Source organism: Alosa pseudoharengus, unplaced genomic scaffold, assembly GCF_046254945.1.
Source record: "Alosa pseudoharengus isolate Yale_2024_CS ecotype anadromous, Long Island Sound unplaced genomic scaffold, YU_APseudo_1.1 YU_APseudo_1.1_scf_12, whole genome shotgun sequence".
In the NCBI taxonomy this organism is placed as follows: Eukaryota; Metazoa; Chordata; class Actinopteri; order Clupeiformes; family Clupeidae; genus Alosa; species Alosa pseudoharengus.
In genome coordinates this window covers 26064480-26082717 of record NW_027468587.1, presented here as the reverse complement: position 1 = coordinate 26082717, position 18238 = coordinate 26064480, and the positions used below count along the sequence as shown (strand labels likewise).

General features: G+C 44.5%; 1 protein-coding gene across 1 annotated transcript in view; it reads right to left on the bottom strand.

The window, feature by feature from the left end:
* Positions 1 to 2323: 2323 nt before the first annotated feature.
* Positions 2324 to 18238, bottom strand: part of adgrb1a (adhesion G protein-coupled receptor B1a) — a 62492-nt gene continuing 46577 nt past the window's right edge. Inside the window, exons 20-30 of the mRNA XM_076281265.1 lie at positions 17947 to 18016; positions 17380 to 17446; positions 16471 to 16556; positions 11664 to 11762; positions 8712 to 8883; positions 8167 to 8262; positions 7246 to 7285; positions 5419 to 6089; positions 3666 to 3701; positions 3235 to 3393; positions 2324 to 2525 (exon numbers count right to left, since the gene is read on the bottom strand). Coding sequence (XP_076137380.1) covers positions 2331 to 2525; positions 3235 to 3393; positions 3666 to 3701; positions 5419 to 6089; positions 7246 to 7285; positions 8167 to 8262; positions 8712 to 8883; positions 11664 to 11762; positions 16471 to 16556; positions 17380 to 17446; positions 17947 to 18016 — 1691 coding nt within the window. The 3' untranslated portion in view covers positions 2324 to 2330. The remainder of the gene's footprint in view (positions 2526 to 3234; positions 3394 to 3665; positions 3702 to 5418; positions 6090 to 7245; positions 7286 to 8166; positions 8263 to 8711; positions 8884 to 11663; positions 11763 to 16470; positions 16557 to 17379; positions 17447 to 17946; positions 18017 to 18238) is intronic.

The window sequence follows — 18238 nt, the reverse complement described above, 5'->3', positions numbered from 1 at the left end:
TACTCGGCTTTGTATTTATGATCGGTTAAAGCTTTATTAGCGCCCATTCTGCTCTACAGATTGGATTGCTGCTCGGCCTCTGTAAATCTGTGGGCGCTTCCACTTGCTCAGTGCTTTTAAGGCATCAGCAAGTGCACTCGGACCACAGAGAGACCCTTATGTTTTTAGGTTTAATTAGATAAGATTCAAAGTGAGTGCCAGGCGCAGAAGAAGGGAACCAAATGCAAACTTGTGTTCAGCTGTGTTTCACTTTGCCATAAGTCATACAAAATTAGAAATAAGTGTGGCTACCACAAACACCCCGTTACCCACAAAAACACACACACACACACACACACACACGTATGCACGCACGCACTCGAGAGCTCCCAGGATGTGGATTGTTTCTCATACCCCTTACATATCCATTACACGGGGTTACTTTCCAGTCTTCATCAAACAACTCTCAGGACATACAGTATGATAGAGATATACTTTTTTATTAGAAATATGACACATTCATCTTGTGCTCTGAAAACTGTACATTAACAAAGAAGATATCCCAGTGAACTAAAAAAGGGAGATTGAGAAAGGGGTGAGAGGTGAGGGAGGGGTCGGGGGCTTAACAGAGTCAGACAGGTAGGGAGGGTCATTGAGGGCAAGTGACGGTCAGTGATATTAAAACACACACTGGTACATTAAAGTTACAGAACACCCTTAAAGTCCAGTAACTCAACGAGATAGGGGACTGCAGAGTCAGGATGGCAATCAATATGATAACAATATTCCCCCAAGCACAGTTAGAAATATATTTATAGGCTAAAATTCATTCTGTAGAACTCTTTTTTTTAATAATTACAATGCTGTACAACAGGACTCCCCCTTTTCATGGAGTCTTGTGCTTCCCCTGTGTGCAACCACAATCCAACTACAGACACACACCATCTGTAGTTCTTCTACATATATACTGTATTTATATTTATATGAATTATAATCCATGTACTTGCTCATCTTTATGTTTAAGCTCCTCTCACAACTCTTTATATACCCAATACTGTCAAGTGTATTAAGATTGGACCTTGCTATTAAGTGGAGATCCAGATCTGTCTTTGTGTAGTCAGCGGAGATGCACTGACCGTGTGGCATCCCCAACAGATATCAGAAGTTCATCATCCATAAGTATAGGCTCTCCAGAAACTTCTGCTACCATCACAGTAACGTCCGCTGTTAGGGGTCCCCTCTTGACGTCCTGGTCAAAGTCTTGATGGGCAACTCTGGACAGATGTGTGGTGCCGCTAGTGGAGCTGCGTAGAGAAGCGATAGGGGCGTGGCACGAGCACAGTGGCTTTTCTCAGGGCACTGTCAATCAAAGATTCTAGAGCGGAGCTCTATTCTAGAATCTCTGCTGTCAATGGCAGTCTCTCCCCCTCGGCCCAGTGGGTTTTCTCAGGGTGCTGTCTATGGCAGTCTCTCCCCCTCGGTCCAGCGGTTCACGTCCGCACAGCTGCGTGATTGTGGGTTGGCGGGGCAGAAGGCCTGGTGCCCGTACTAGTGTCCAGGGACACCCTGACTGCTTAAGAGGTCAGAAGTTGGCAATAAATGCAGTACTGGCTGCAAAAACGGCAATGAAATATTCCATACTACATAACAGCACAGACATTAAAAGGTCATATACTGGAAAAAAATCAATGAAGAGGGACAGCTTGTCAGGTAATTTGCTTTGCTACCTTTTAGAAATACGATGATCGACGATGACGATTCCTTCGTTTTATTCTGTAACTAATTGGGAAAGGGGGCATCCTCAAAGTCTATTAGCCTCCAGGGCTGCACCCCATGTACTAGCTGGAGTGGTGGAGCCCCTATATCTGCATGATTCATCCTCCTAATTATTAACTACGGCCTACTGCCAATCAGAGTCTGTGTTTCCATGGTAACATTAGGGAGTGAGACAGGGGACCACTGCTTGGTCCCATTCCTTTTTCATATAAGAAAATAAAATGTTATTACTGCCTATGATTTCACGTAATAAAAAAAACATATCCAATGAAGGTAACAATTTTTTTCAAGCACTGTTTTTCTGTCACTGGTCTAACAGTCACTGTCACATATCCTCTCTTCATCTATACCTTTCATACTTTCTCTTGCTCTCTCTCTCTCTGCTTCTGTGCGTGGAGCACATCGCTCATCCCTGCCGGGTGCCATGTGTCTTCCTACGGGCGGTGGTGTCAATTCGAGGAAGGGCTCTGGTCTGGTGTGGGTGGAGGACGCGGGCGGGGATGAGGAGCAGGAACAGGAGCAGGAGCCGGGGGATGGGTGGGTGGGTCGGTCAGTCGACCTCCCCCTCCACCCCTTCACACCTCCGTCTGCAGGTCCATGATCTCCTGGCCCACCAGTGGGATGGTGGCGCAGGCCTTCTCCCACTCCACCGCCTGCAGCTCCAGTGGGGACGCCTGCAGCGGCTCCAGGTCCTTGCGCACCCATGATGGGGGCGAGTGGGTCTTCCTGATGCCCTCCCACGCCCGCTTGCTTGGGGTCTGTTGCTTGTCCTACACAGGGGAGGAGAGAGAGAGAGAGAGAAATATTTAATAAAGGTGTGAAGAGTTTTATGAGTTTTATTTTATGACCATCTTAAAACTCAGATCTAAAGCCAGGGTGGGTAGGAATATGTGCGCCCTTCAATTTGTACTGAGGGAGGAATGTTCCTACTCTCAATCACTTTGTCTGTAAAAATTCAAATTGAGATGTACTCAGCCTCCCTAAAAATGTTCCCCAGAAGGTTGAGATGAAAAATGTGTTCTTTCCGCAATGAGTATTAAATCCATTTTGGAACACTTCAGTGCCTGGGAGAGAGACAGGACACCAGTTCTCACTTTCCAAACCCTAATAATAATACAGACACGAGGATATTGGGAAACTGAAAACTAGACACAGGTCAGCAGATATGTACAGCTTTTTGGCTTGGGGTAGTGGATCAATAAAAATAAGGAGCGAAAGACAGAGAGAAAAAGAAAGAGAAAGAGAGAGTGAATAACAGAGAGAGAGACAGAGAGAGAGAAAGAGAGAACCCTGAGCCAATTGGACCAGCTGCTCAGAGCTGTATCGGTGTCCAGAATGTTTTGCTTGGGCCTCAGTGACTCAGCATAATATGCTAAACTGTCATAAGAGACTGTCATCTTTGGACACTGCGATGAAACTGAGCTTTGAAACGGGACTTCAGGGCAGGACAGATGGAGAGACCAGGACAGGGACACGTACGCTTATGTTGGTTTTGTCACTGCCTCCAGACGACACGCTCCACCTCTTCCCGGCCTTCCCGTCGACAGGAGGGGATTCCCGGTCCTTTTCTGCATGCTGGATCTTCCTGTTGAGGTCCTGGAACATATCCTGGTGACGTTTCCGTGTGTGCATAATTTTCTATGCAGGGGGGAAATATGTAGAAGCATCCTAGTGAGATATTCATCTGTGCACCAAAATCAGCCAAAACCAGTGGTACGGTGATAACAATATATCACCCCCGGAATGGAATGAAAATGCAATGGTAATTAGCAGCTAAATCTCTTACTTCAGTCTGACCATTTAACTGATGCACACCATTTCATTTAAATCAAATGGTGCCATTTTCAACCTTTGGTATATTCTGTGTTCCTTGTGATTGAAATGTCTCAATGAAATGAATGTAAAATTACCTCAAAGTCCAGCTCAGCATAGCGTGACTTCCGTCTCTAAACAAACAAAGTAAAAATAAAAAGGATGTTTACCATTTCGCTTAGGAGGGCACATACCACCCATCTGATTCTACTCTCTGCCTAAGAGAGAAAAGGTCTTTCCAACCCTTCAGCTGCAGACCTTTCCTGGGCCAAGTGGAGCACCTGACTAGGCAGAGCGGTGGAGAGCTCCTGTGCTCTGTAAATAAGTAATGAAGCATGGGAAGCTAGGGCTTGAGTGTTTTCATTTGTCTTCCATTGACCTCTCTTGGCTCAGGCTGGGATAAAACAGCTTGTGACCAGCCGCGTGACCTTTCCCGGGTTCCTCCCTGTCGTGGCGAGTCTGAAGAAAAAACCTGACCTTCCTGTCTGGACTGCTGAGACCTCTCCTGTTGCATTCTGGGACCTGGCGTCTGGTCCCCCGGGTGAGCAGTGACCCGGGAGGTGTGTGTGTGTGTGTGTTTGGGGGGTCGCCTCGTCACTCATTTGCAAGCTGGCACTCTGAGGGTGAGGGGGAGGGGAGAGGGGACACTGACCTTTCGAGGGGTCTAAGCACAGACTGCAGCAGGGGGCAGTGCTGGCTGCTTGCCTCACTTGTGCTGCTCTGTGTCCATGTTAGATTAACTGGCTAATGCGCTTCTCATCCCCATATTTCGGCTCTACTCAAATGAGAGCAGTTCCTTCAATGAACTACAGTTAATCTCCTTTTCATTTTAGAACAAGATTTACATTGTTGTTTTATAACACTTGGAAAATGGAGGGTCTCGTCATAAATATATATATATATATATTTATATATATATATATATATATATATATATATATATATATATATATATATATAAGTCCCAATCAAATTGAGTTGGTTTTGTAGCCCATTGTTCCAAAATATCTGACTATAAAAATTTCACTCTAAAAATACCTTCCTATCGACAGTGTATAAAATAAAGTTAAACTGAAATGGTCCTCTAATTGAATGTGTATGAGATTGTGTGGCACATGAGGTGGGATGGCAGTGCGGAGAGCAGGGATGGATTGGTAGTGGAAGCAGGGAACTGGGTCTTCATCTTTCAGCCTGAGCGAGGAACGTCAACTAGCGCCTACGCCGCAGCATCTCCCCGCGCCTGCATTCCCGACACCCAGTCCGAGACTGAGACGGCCCAGAGAGTGCCGTTAAATGTTAATGAACAACCATTTAGGACAGCATCGCAGATAGCATGGCGATGAATAATTCAGGCCCGCGCTTGTTTATAATTAAGCTTCACACATGCACTCGATTAGCGCTGCAGTGCCAGGAGAGCTATCGTTCCCCCTGTAGCCTGCAGGTGAACTCAATCTCGCTTTACCTCAGGGGCTTTCTGCTCATCAGCGCAGTGCTGTGTGCTACAGCTAACAGGACGAGGGACGGTTTATCTCTTTGGAGGCCCAGTGGACCGTCAGTGTTTCTTGATAAACTAAAGACATGCGTTAAACATGAGCTACAGTTTGTGTCATTCCAACAATGATGAGTTTTACTTAAGAACTGGCACTATTTAGTTACAGGATAGACAGAATTACAAAAGATATATGCGACATGCGGCATATGGGTGCTCTTGGCATTACAATATTGATATTTCACTTTAATTAAATTATTCACTATTAAATGGTCTTCATTAATTTGCTTGTTTTAGTCTCCCAGTTCCCGTTCTGCAGTGTGGCGGGCAAATGCAATGTGATGTGCAAAGCCAAACCTTACCTCTAGTGAGCTCATGGACAGTGTGGACACAGTCTCACTCTTGGACATTCCCGAGTTGCCCGAATCCATGGCTTCGCCGAGGTTGTGGTTAACCTGCGACTCGCTCGAGACGTTCTGCGCCGCAGTGAGGATGGGCGAGTCTCGCTCGGCGCACACCACACTGACCCGCTCGGACGGCAGTGTCTTCAGGCCGAAGCCCGGCACGGGCTCACCACTGGCGGGGTTGCTCAGGTGGATGAGGCGTGTCTGGGGCAGCTGCTCGATGTTGAGGCTGTACTTGGCAGGGTCCTCTTTGCCGCCGCCGCCTCCTTTGGCAGGCCTCATGGTGGCCGTGTTGTTGTTGGTGGGCAGGATCATGTAGCCCTGGCCTCCTCCGTCGGGCCCCGTGGAGTCCCCGCCAGGCGCCCGCGTGAGGTCCCCATCCAGCTGCTTGAACAGCTCGCCGTCGCAGATGTAGATGGACTTGGCGCCGGGCAGCTCGGTGCTGACGCCGGCCAGGGCTGGCCCTTTGTCCCGCCGCAGGGTCAGCGTGTGGCTGGAGTAGTCGGCCACGTTCTGCAGGTGCATCTTGGCCATGCTGGCCGGCAAGGTGTTGAAGTTCGAGCCCTTCTGCAACGAGAGCTGGGCCGACGGCTTCTCTTCACCCTGCAGGGAGGAACGCTTCAGCGTGCCTAAGGAAAAGGAAACAGAAACAGAGAGGAATCGAGAAAAATAGGGAAAAGGGGAGGGGGAGTGCGAGAGAGAAAGACCGAATTAGTGCATGTTATGCTAGTTTATAAATTAATAGCCCACAGGGCTTTTCCTGTATGCTATCACTCCAAATGGGAGTCTTACGAACAGGTCGTGAAGATGCTACACAAAATCTACAGTGAACACCATTTGGAGACAACACTTTTAAATTGCTGCCGAGCTGCATATGATAGGACAGATTGTGTTACTATGGAGATGAGAGTTGACATTCATCATGCAATCCAACACTGCTATGTTCCCGGCACATAATACAAAGACCCAAACACCCGGTCTCGATAGATCTGAAACATCTGTCAGCCATTGGCAATGACGATGGAAAACAACGAGCTATTTTTCCAACATCTGTGGACATGCTGATGTGGTGATAAAAGTTGATCTTTTTATTCCTTTCTCTGTCTCTCTGTCTCTCTCTCTCTCAGTCTCTCTCTCTCTCTCTCACTCAGCTCTTATAGCCCCTGCTCCTTTCAGAGGACTGCCTCATGTTGCTTCTCATCTCTCGCTCCGTCTCCAGATGCTTTTTTGATAGTCCGTCTCGGGAGATAATCAGATTCCCGGCTCCTGATGGCGATCAGAGACGAGTCGCTATCTGATGGCGGGGCGTCAGGCGGGACTTAATTATGGACGGCTGCTGGATTGGGGGTGTGTGTGGCGGGGGGGGGGGGGTGTTTGTCTCCACCAAGGCTCAGCTAGGGGAGTCGACAGGCCCTATCATCGGCATATTACTGCTCCGCACGTCTGCCGAGCTCCGCCAGTATCAAAACGGTATTATGGGAAAAGCGATACACCGCATCTGACTTGTCATGACAGCGCTTTGTGCCTCATAAGATGCTGCCACGCTTGCCTGTGGTGTGTGTGTGCATGTGTGTAAGAGAGAGAGATAGAGAGAGAGAGTGTGTATGTGAGAGAGTGTAAAATGCATTGAAATGAAGAATGGACAGGTGTGGTTTCATGCATGAGAGCAGTGCAAGATGGAGGAGATTAACAAACATCTGTTCCAAACAGACATACAGAGATTCATACATACAAATACACACACACACACGCACACACACAAATATGTTCTTCTGTTGTTCTTACCTGATCTGCAAGCGATATCCACATCCTTTTCAAAGTCCGTCTATAACAACAGGAAGACAGAACTAAAGTCAGAGCATGCTCAGTATTATCAAGTGATGCTGCTCTGACTCCCTGCTCACATCTCAAAAAAGGGCCCAAACCAAAAGAAATTGCAATAGTAATGTTTCATATTTATATAAGATTGCACAAAGGCCTTCAATCAAGCCCTACAATCAAGCCTACAATCAAAGCAACATTTCAAGCTTCAAGCTTTTATATAAATATAAAATTGATACTGTATGTGTGGTCATATGGGGGTCATAAGGGTTCAGATGCAAACACAATTAAATACATTTTTGATGGATTTACAGAAATATATGTATATATTTTTTTTTTAAACTTGATATCAGTCAAACTGTTGTTGAGTTGTGTTGATTTTATTTATTTTCACTTAATCAAAGACAAAATGACAATTTAATAGATAATTGGAATTGACAATTAAACAACATGCACATATTTCACATTTGTGAAGACGGACTTAACTGTTTTTGCATCTGAACTCTTCATATGTATCTTGATTTTCAAAGAAAGATGAAGAAATGAAAAAGAAAAAAAAGAAATGTCAGTGATTATAAATTGAACCTAATTTGATTGACTTTGGATAAAAAATGTCAATTTAGAGGAAAGGTTCCTGCAGAGTGCACATATACATTCAGAACAGGTCATATCTGAGGTTTATATGAACTAATGTTTATGAAAATAGCTTGTTCAGAAGGCTCAGATTTCAACCTCTAAATTGACCTTCACCCACTAAGTATACAATGGTATACTGTACCTTTAGCATGCTATTTGGATGTCCCTAGGGATTACATGAACCCTTGAATAATTACTGTTGCAATTTGTTTTGGGTCAAACTACAGATTGATTGGACTATGTGCTTACCATGAGCTGGGCATGGCCATTCTGGAATGATCCACCAGAATCTCCATTTCCGTCTTCTTGTCTGTCCACTACTCTGCATTTCACTGCCTCCTGAACCTAAAACAAACAATCATAGTTTTTTTTCATGTGTGATTCTCATTTCTGACTACATTACAATGAAAACAGTGCTCCAAAAATATCAATCAAAACTACACAACACCATGTTTGCCAGTAGCTTCAGGTGGAGTGATGTCTTCCACTGCTAAAAGACTGCCTTTTAAAATACTTGCCGTCTAAAATTATTGATCTGTTCTCTAAAAATGGCTAAAGTGGACAAAGAAGAACAGCTTTTGGGTACCAAAAAATCAGCCCAACTGTAATTGTACTGTACTGCATGTATAGCACAGCAGGAGGGTAGTCAATGTAAATCTGGGTAGACATTCAAAAATTAACTCATTTTGTATTTCTGATGGCTGCAAGAGCAAAGTGGAGCGCTATGGTAACGTGTGAGGCACAGTGTGTGAGGGCTGACAGGTGTTGTTTAGACAGGATATAGTGGAGCGAACCTCTCTGCGCAGGATACAGTGCACCATCACAATGACAAAGCCCTCCAGCGAGTCAAACACCGCAAACAGGATCTGGAAGAGGGCCGAGCGCCGGTCAGTGATAGCCAACACTGCAGACATCCATGTCAGAGCCAGCAGCGGCAGAACCACGCAGGAGCTCCACAGCGACGCCCTGCAGGATGGGAGTGGAACAGCGGCCTCGTAGTGAGGATTTCTCCATTTTGTAAAGAAATAATGACAAAGAGGGCAAGGCACCCTGGGCTTAAATTCTCTTATGATAGCTCTGTTAAATTTTATCTTGGCAACATTATCATTGTTAAATTTGTATGTAAGCTTTAAAATGGCTTTCACTTTGCTCAGTAATCATTTTAATATTATTAACATATCAGTGAATATAATTGTGCTAAAAAGGGACAAGCATATTCCCAATTCACTATTTCATTAAAGCTTGTTCTCAAAGTAATTAATTCAACTGATTATCCAACTAATGATACATGAATGTCAAAGTTAGCTAGAAGGCTATGCCTGTAGTCTGCTTCTGCATGCAGTGCTTGCGCTCTTTGCTGATTACACTGAAGAAACATTTGTTTATCATATACAGTGTCATTGACATTAACATAAATATCTGGCCAAAACATACATTTAAAAAATCCATATTTTTATATGTTTACAATACACATATACAATATGTATGTATGTTTTAAGGGTGAGTCAAAACCATATGGGAACAAGTGCAATAAGGAAAAGAAGGTGAAGTGAGAGCAGGAGGAAGGAGGGAGGAAACACAATGAAAGCAAAAGGCAGGAGTGAGGGTGACCGCGAGGGCCAGAGGAGTGAGGGTGACGTGAGGGCCAGAGGAGTGAGGGTGACCGCGAGGGCCAGAGGAGTCAGAGGGTTCCTCTTCTGATCCACACAGCGCAGTGGAGAGGGAAAGGATCTCCTCAGTCCCTCGACTGCTACTACTGCTACCAGCCTGTTTTATCAGCTAGCAATCACTCACACACACACACACACACGCACACACGCACACACACAGACATACTCACATACGCCTGCCTGCACACACACAAACACACACACACACACACACACACAGACATACTCATATACGCCTGCCTGCACACACACACACACACACACAAACACGCACGCGCGCGCACACACACCCAGACACACACACACACACACACACACACACACACACAGAAGGCCTACACATGAAAAATTATGTACTTATAAGCATAACCATTTACCAATGACTGTAAATCTATAAAGAGGTCCTTCATTGCATATCTGGTGATATAATGCCCAAGATAAACTCCACAAACATCGCTGCTGCTCAGTCAGCCGGACCACCACAATGCTCATCTAAATGTAAAGCGTATTTTGATTGCAGGAGAATGCAGCCTGCTCTGAACACTTGTTACTATCTCCACACCCTGTTCCTTTCTGCAAATGGCATGCTATTATGACAAAGGGCTGACAAATATCACCTCCGCACTCTCTCTCTCTCAAATACTAGCCTCAGTAAGGCACAGAGAATCTACGACAGGAGGTGGATGGAGTAGCCCATCGGGGGTTCGGCATTGAGTCCCCGCATCTCCAGGTACGATTCATGGGGTCAGCCCCACCCTTCTATGTACACACACATACACACACTACACAGGAAGCTACACAAGCACTCTGTCACTGTGTCCTGAGCCACAGACATTCATTAAAGGGGGGTGGAGGGGGGGTCCTCTCCACAGAAAGGGCAACAGCAATGACACACATGTGTAAATGCTCATCTGTTTTTCAGTGGAGAGCTCCAGTGCAACGGCAGACACCTTACCATTTGCCAACTAGTTTCTGAAAACACACACCCAAGGTTGTATATATGTGAGAGCTTTCTAAAGCAATAGTATGACTTGCTGGAACATGCACACACACACACACACACACACACACACACACACACATACACACACACACATACGCAGGCACACACACATATACACACACATGCGCACAAACACACACACGCACATACACACCCATCCACCCACACACACACACACACACACACACACACACACACACACAAACAAATACACTGCCACATACTCCCCCACACACATGCATAAAAACATGATTTTATGGTGCACACCAGATGAAGCTTTCTGATATCAGAACACTGCCTGGTTGTCTTCATTCTGTGAGCATACACACGGGGGTGTGATGTCTGTATTTGTGTGAGGCATTATAAGAGAACACACATGTTCAATGATGAAGAGATTGAAGAACATCGGAAGATATTTCACCATCTGATCCTCTAAATTTGAAATGCTAATTCTAAATCCCATTTTCCTACATCCTACATTACACACACAGACGAACACTTCTCCCTGTACACATACATACACACACACAGAGACACACACACACATACAGAGACACATAAACTAACACAAACACACACACACACACACACACACACACATAGGCTCTCTCTCTCTCTCTCTACATCACCCACACAGTCAGGGCAGCATGAGAGAGTTCACTCAGAAATCAGCATGACACACAGAAGCCAGGCAGAGAGAGGAAAACACACACACACACACACTCTCTCTGTCTTTCTTTCTCTCACACACACACACACACACACAAACACACACACACACACACAAAAGCCAGGCGGAGAGAGGGACTGAGGAGGCAGGGAAAATGAATGGGGAAAAAGCAGTAGAAAAAAAAACAACAGGACGAGGCCACTGGCACAGAAAGAGACAGAGACAGAAAAAGAGAGAGGGTGATAGAGGGAGCGCAAATCAGAGAGAGAGAGAGAGAGAGAGAGAGAGAGAGAGAGAGAGAGAGAGAGAGAGAGAGGACAACAGAGAGAGAGTAGACAACAGAGAGTGAGGGGCAAAAGAAAGAAGCATCATAGAGAGTTGGTAAATAATTAGCCAGACTAACATGGCGTTACTGGTAGCGGTGGAGGACACGTCAGGCGACGAGATTACTCCGCACTTGGCACATTTGAGCGTCATATTGTACAGTGGCACTGTCATCTGACTGAAAAGTCAAATCAACACGCTGAAACACACACGCATACACACACGTACATACATACAAACATATGTACACTGACACACACTCACACACATATACACACATAGCCAGCCACTGGACATAGTAGGCCACAGTATCCCCTTGATGTCTCAAAACAGTGAAAGGTCTCCTATGGTCAGTATGTTCTGCAGGGAAGATGGCAGCCAATCCATTACCCTGGTCAGGATATTCTCATAAAGAATTATGACTTTATGACTTTAGGGGAAGGCCCGATGTGGATGAGAAAGGTGACATTTTTGTTGGTGTTATTTCTTTTCATTGTCTATTTATCTGGATTTCTTTTCCAAACTCCCAACAGTTTATTGTGATATGTCAATGAGATTTATAACCCAATCGTTATTGGTTTGGTGGTGTTTCTTTTCCCACAGCTTCGCCTGTTTAAACTTTTACAGGTTTCAGTTATCAGGCCCATACTCTGACTGCCTAGACTCACTCGGGCTTATCATACAGGCTGGCCAACGTAAGGCAGCATCACATACATACACACACACACACACACACAAACATACATACAGTACACAGAGGCACACACACACACACACAAAAACGAACCCACACATACTCACACACAAGTACATAATTTCCACACTCACACACAAAACACAAACCTTCTCACAATATTAGATGTCATCTCCTTATGTGTGCCCCTTCGAAGGTCTGATCCTGCATGAAGTGTTGCACTCGTCATGCGTATCAATTTTCAGCTGTCCCTATGGTCTCAGTTACCAGAACTACTATTCAGGAGACCGTTCCCGTCTGTCAGCCTACTTGAGTTCCCTCATCTGGGCCCGATCATGGCCATCAAGGTGTCTTTGCCCTCACCACACAAACTCCCTATAGCTACTGTACAACACCATGAGATTATCCTTGGCTTTCAAAATGCCAAGCCAAGATATCTTGCAGTGTGTGTGTGTGTGTGTGTGTGTGTGTGTGTGTATACCTCATCTCACTGACGTCAGGTTTCCACAACACCATGATATTATCCTTGGCTTTCAAAATGCCAAGCCAAGATATCTTGCAGTGTATGTGTGTGTGTGTGTGTGTGTTTGTATACCTCAGCTCACTGACATTATTCCAACTCTTTGCTTTGATGAGAAAAAGATGAAGAGGTGCACTTAAGTCAGTCTTAAAGAGAGTTTTATAACACATTCACAAATGGCATCACGCATGGCAACCTCTTCTGCTGATGGGTAAAAGGGGGGAAGTTTCGGACATTTGTAAACATCAACAGTGACCTAATACAAAATGACCGCCTGTCAAAATAACAATTAAAGCCATCAGCATGACATGCTGGTGCTAATGGATAGGCAAATCGATTTGCATGGCAGCAGACGTAGGCTACAGATTAAAAAACACATCATTCCAGAAATTCAATTCCAAGCAAAAGGGCAATACAGCCAGTAAAAGCTGTGCTGGAGGCGGCGATATTAAAAAGCAATCAGCGTTCTGTGAATTACAACGCCGTTCCGTCTTTCTTTACGACAGAACACAGGCGGAACTTCAAGGTACAGAATGTGCTGCGTTTAATGCCAGGCTGGATATCAAGACGAAATATAGAGGCTGAGGCCGCACTGACGCTGAGGCTGTGTGTCCGGCTGCGCGTCCGGCAGAGTTCCCTGGTCACTCCTCAAGCAACCAAGCTGGGCTTCTCCACTATCTACTTCACACTACTGAACTACTGTGGGTCAAGCAGCAATCGGACTGTAAACACGTAATTTGACACTGAAGACAAAACACAAAATTGCCAATAGATTCTGACCTGTTCAACTTTTTAAATGGAAAAGGTGAAAATATCCCATCAGAACCTGTTCTGAATGGGCAGTCAGTGGGCAAGATTGGGCAAAAAGCCATAAATGGCTATACATATCTCAGCAAAAGGCTGAGACAAGACCCTTGAATAACATCGCCCAAGAAATGAGTGTATATAAGTATAGTATACATACTCTTTTGATCCCGTGAGGGAAATTTGGTCTCTGCATTTAACCCAATCTGTGAATTAGTGAAACACACACAGCACACAGTGAGGTGAAGCACACACTAATCCCGGTGCAGTGAGCTGCCTGCTACAACAGCGGCGCTCGGGGAGCAGCGAGGGGTTAGGTGCCTTGCTCAAGGGCACTTCAGCCATGGCCGACTGGTCGGGGCTCGAACCGGCAACCCTCCGGTTACAAGTCCAGAGTGCTAACCAGTGGGCCACGGCTGCCCGTCAAAACACGTGAACACGTGAACATAAACTGAGAAGAAAAAAAAAATAGAATTCTCAGCTAAACTATGTACTTTAACGAGGTCACACATGGATCATAGAGAAGGCCCTTCGATGTTAATTTCCAATTACCAATTAGGCTGGGAAAGCGGGAAGCGGGGAAAATAGCAGAGGCGTTGTCCTAAAGGTGCCTCAACAGCCGTTTCCTATAGATGCTATTACACACATAATTACCCTCAAGCCACAATTATTATGACTTAAACACGTTATGATTGTCAACCCAGAGAAACAGACTTGGGGTCAAAGAGAAGAGTAGACGAGCTGAGGGGAACGCTGTTTCTATCCCAACCAAAAGGCTATCAGTAAAACCCTCATACTGAATCACTAACCCACAGCACAGAGGCATATAGTGTCTTACACAGGAAGAGCTGGATACCACTGTAGTGGGAAAATACCATACTGCAATGTATATATTAGAGATACACTGACGCAGGCTTTTTTACTGTAAGTAATGACGATGAAGCTGAGCCATTTGCCAGAAGCAACCCCACAGCAAAACAGCAAAACAAGCTACAAGACTACACGTTTACATACATAAAATGTTCTTGTATCTCATTCAAACTAGCATACTGTACATACACATATGTAAATATGTATACACACTAAGAGGAAATTCTCTCTCTCTCTCTCTCTCTCCCACACACACACACACACACACACACACACACACACATACACACACACACAATAGAGAAATCACAAACGACTAACCTTCCTACAGCTTGCCTGTGCCAAGATTACTGTAGCTGATTGATAACTGGAATGTGTTTGGGTCTGCTGTAATTAAAGTCTCTGAATTTCCTGTATGTTACTCATTTCCCTTCCAGTGAAATACATCTGTCTACCTGTATAGTTCACTAATTTTAGTCATAACCAAACTAGTCATAACTGTTATTCACAACAGTCTGTAATATGGGAGCTGACATTGAAACTGATTTCAGTTGTGTGGGAGGGGCCAATTTTGTCCAATCGATGGGAAGCAATTTAGTATAATTATGGGATGGTCATGGCTTAACAGTGATCAGCCAATCAGAATCAGAATTGTGCTGGCTAGGACTGCTGAGTGAGAGCAAGGGGATACTGTGAGGCCTCCAACACAATGTTTTCTTTTTCTGTCCTTGTTTCGGTTGATTGTCACACACAGCAAAAACAAAACACAATCGACCAGAGAAATAATCGCAGTGGCATAGCACATTATTCAGTGAAAGACAACAGAAAAGAAAAGGCAAATGAACAGATAAACAAACACAGAAACACTCTGACAAACGTGAGAGAGAGTTGGATGCACAACACTGTGAGGTGCTGGAGACGGCACGTATCAGCTGGGAGGAGCAAGCGTGCACCCACAAAAGGAAAAAAAAATGGATGGAAATAACGAGAAACATCACAAGGAGAAAGAGACATCAATTTGACACTTCCTCCTCACTTCACTCGAGACTGGCTAATGCACTCGTTAAATAGTGCCCTTGAATCATTTTTGTTTCTAGTCATTTGCCCGCGTTTGATTTGTTTCAGCGTTGTCGTAAGCAGGATTTGGGTATTCAGCGAATTAGAGCCGATGATTCTGGACAGCGAGTGTTTCACTTTGTCTAGTTAATGGGCCCCAACAGAGCGAGTGCTGAGAAATGCCACTGCAGCACCCGTAAAAGAAGCCTTCTCTCTCTCTCTCCCTTACATGCTGCCCCAGATGGCCTTTAAATTATACAAAAGACGAAAAGAGCCCCAGATCAATGGAAATAAATGGGAAAACTCCTCGAGTGGAAAACCATTGATCAGTTATATGAATTTGTCACATTTTATGAGTTTTTTTTTTCCTTTTGTGGCTTTCCTGCACCATTTCAAAAATAAACCAATGAAAAAAAAACAGATATGGATACACACATATTTATATCAACAACATATAGACAAAATCAACAAATCAATAAAAGCTGTAGGGATGTAAAAGCGTGACATATGGCAGATTGTAAATCAACTTTAAAATGTGCAATGGGATGACCAGCTAACTGCTGGTGGTTTCTTTCCAACAGCACCAATAACCAGGCCTGTTTAAACAAACTCTTGCTATTGTCTCTCATTCTGTCTTGTGCTAACCCCACTGAGATTATGTATAACCTTCAGTGTTCTTGCTCTTGATCTGAGTGTAATGATCTTTCATACTGATCTGTTTTTGTCTGACATGATTATTTTTAACCCTCTTTTTTCTTTGCACATCATGGCTCTTCCTCTCTCTGTGTCATCTGAAATGTCTCCCCGCCTGAACCTTGAGAGACCATCTCCCCAAGTATTTTCCCTGCATAGCGACACCATCTTAAAAAGCCCACCCAGAGACCCCTCCCCCAGGCTGGTTATAGGTCGATCAGTGACATGAAGGTGTGGCATGAAGCATACCCCGCCCTCTCCTTCAGTTTCATATCTGTTATGCCGTCTTTGGACACCAATTTGTTAAACACGAGAATCCCGATAACCATGTTTACCTGTTGAAAGAAAAATGAGAAAGATTAATACACTGAGAACAGATTATTTGCAGTTTGGTCACAGAGTTATGCCCATATTAAATGTATAGAGTCTACACAGACCATATCAGTAACAAAGTAAAATATTCTGAAGTGGTAATTTATAGTAAACATTGTCATATGATTGATTCATATGATAAATATCATATGTGTGCATGTGAGGGGTTTGAACAAGTAAGCAGTAACCCTCCTAACAGAAGGAGGTTTACTATGTACTCTGAATTAACTTATAATCATTTGTCACTAAACCGTGTCCTTGGAATACCCCTCTGACAATCTTTCTGCAAAAAATCTTTTTAGGCAACATAACAAAAACAGCCTTGTTTTGAAGTTTACAGAAAGAAAAAAATCACACAAAAACACCATGAAAATAAAGTCGAATTAACACCATACAATTTGACAGCGCATAAACAGTGTCAAAATCTCATGCCAAAGGATGGCTGACAAATCCACATATTATCCATTTGGACAGATGTTTCAATGTTCAAAACATTAGATAATCTGATGGCAAGAGAGCCCAGAATGCTCCAGCACACCACCGATTTAGGCCATGTTTTGCGGGTGTGATGACTACTGATAGGATTAGCGGATCAGCTAGAGGACATTAGGATAAGAGATCTAGGGTTCGGGGCTGGTAAATGGCGTCTAGTGCAATCGTGGAAAGCTACTGTAAGCCCCTCAGCGCGGTGGGGCCGAGGCCACACACACACACACACACACACACACACACACACACACACACACACAGGCGCGCGCGCGTGCGGCGGGATGAGGATCACAGTACCAGCACGACGGCAGCCGCAGGGCCCACAAAGGCGTACAGGAGACCACCTTCCAGAGATAACCAACAGCTGCAGACAGAGGGGGTTAGAGGGGGTTAGAGGGGGTGAGAAGGAGAAAAAGAAAGAAAACAAGAAAACAACAAGTACAGATATAAAGAAAGCAGATAACCTCCTGAGTGGCTTTGGCAGCATTCTGCCACACATGTAGGTCAAGATCAATCAATGCAAATACATTATGGAATGTCAAACTGCTGCAACAGCAACTGTGCTCAAAACATATTTAACAGCACGTTTAGTACTTTCAAAGCAGTGCACACTGAAATGACTTACTAGTTTAGTATACTGACATTACATTCAAAGTAGTGTACACTGAAATGACTTACTAGTTTAGTATACTGACACATTCAAAGCATATGTAACAGCATGTTTAGCATACTGACATTGCATTCAAAGCAGTGTACACTGAAATGACTTACTAGTTTAGTATACTGACACATTCAAAGCATATGTAACAGCATGTTTAGCATACTGACATTGCATTCAAAGCAGTGTACACTGAAATGACTTACTAGTTTACTGTCCCATATCCCTTTGCCTTGGTGAAGCCAACAGAGATGGCTACAACCAGTGCAGGCAAACCTGCAGGAGGAAGGCAAGAATGTAAGCAAATGCAGATGTACTTTCACACACACACACACACACACACACACACACACACACACACACACACACACACACACACCAAGGAAGGCAAGAATGTAAGCAAATGCAGATGTACTTTCACACACACACACACACACTAACACACACACACACATACCAAGAGAGAGAGAGAGAGAGAGAGAGAGAGAGAGAGAGGCA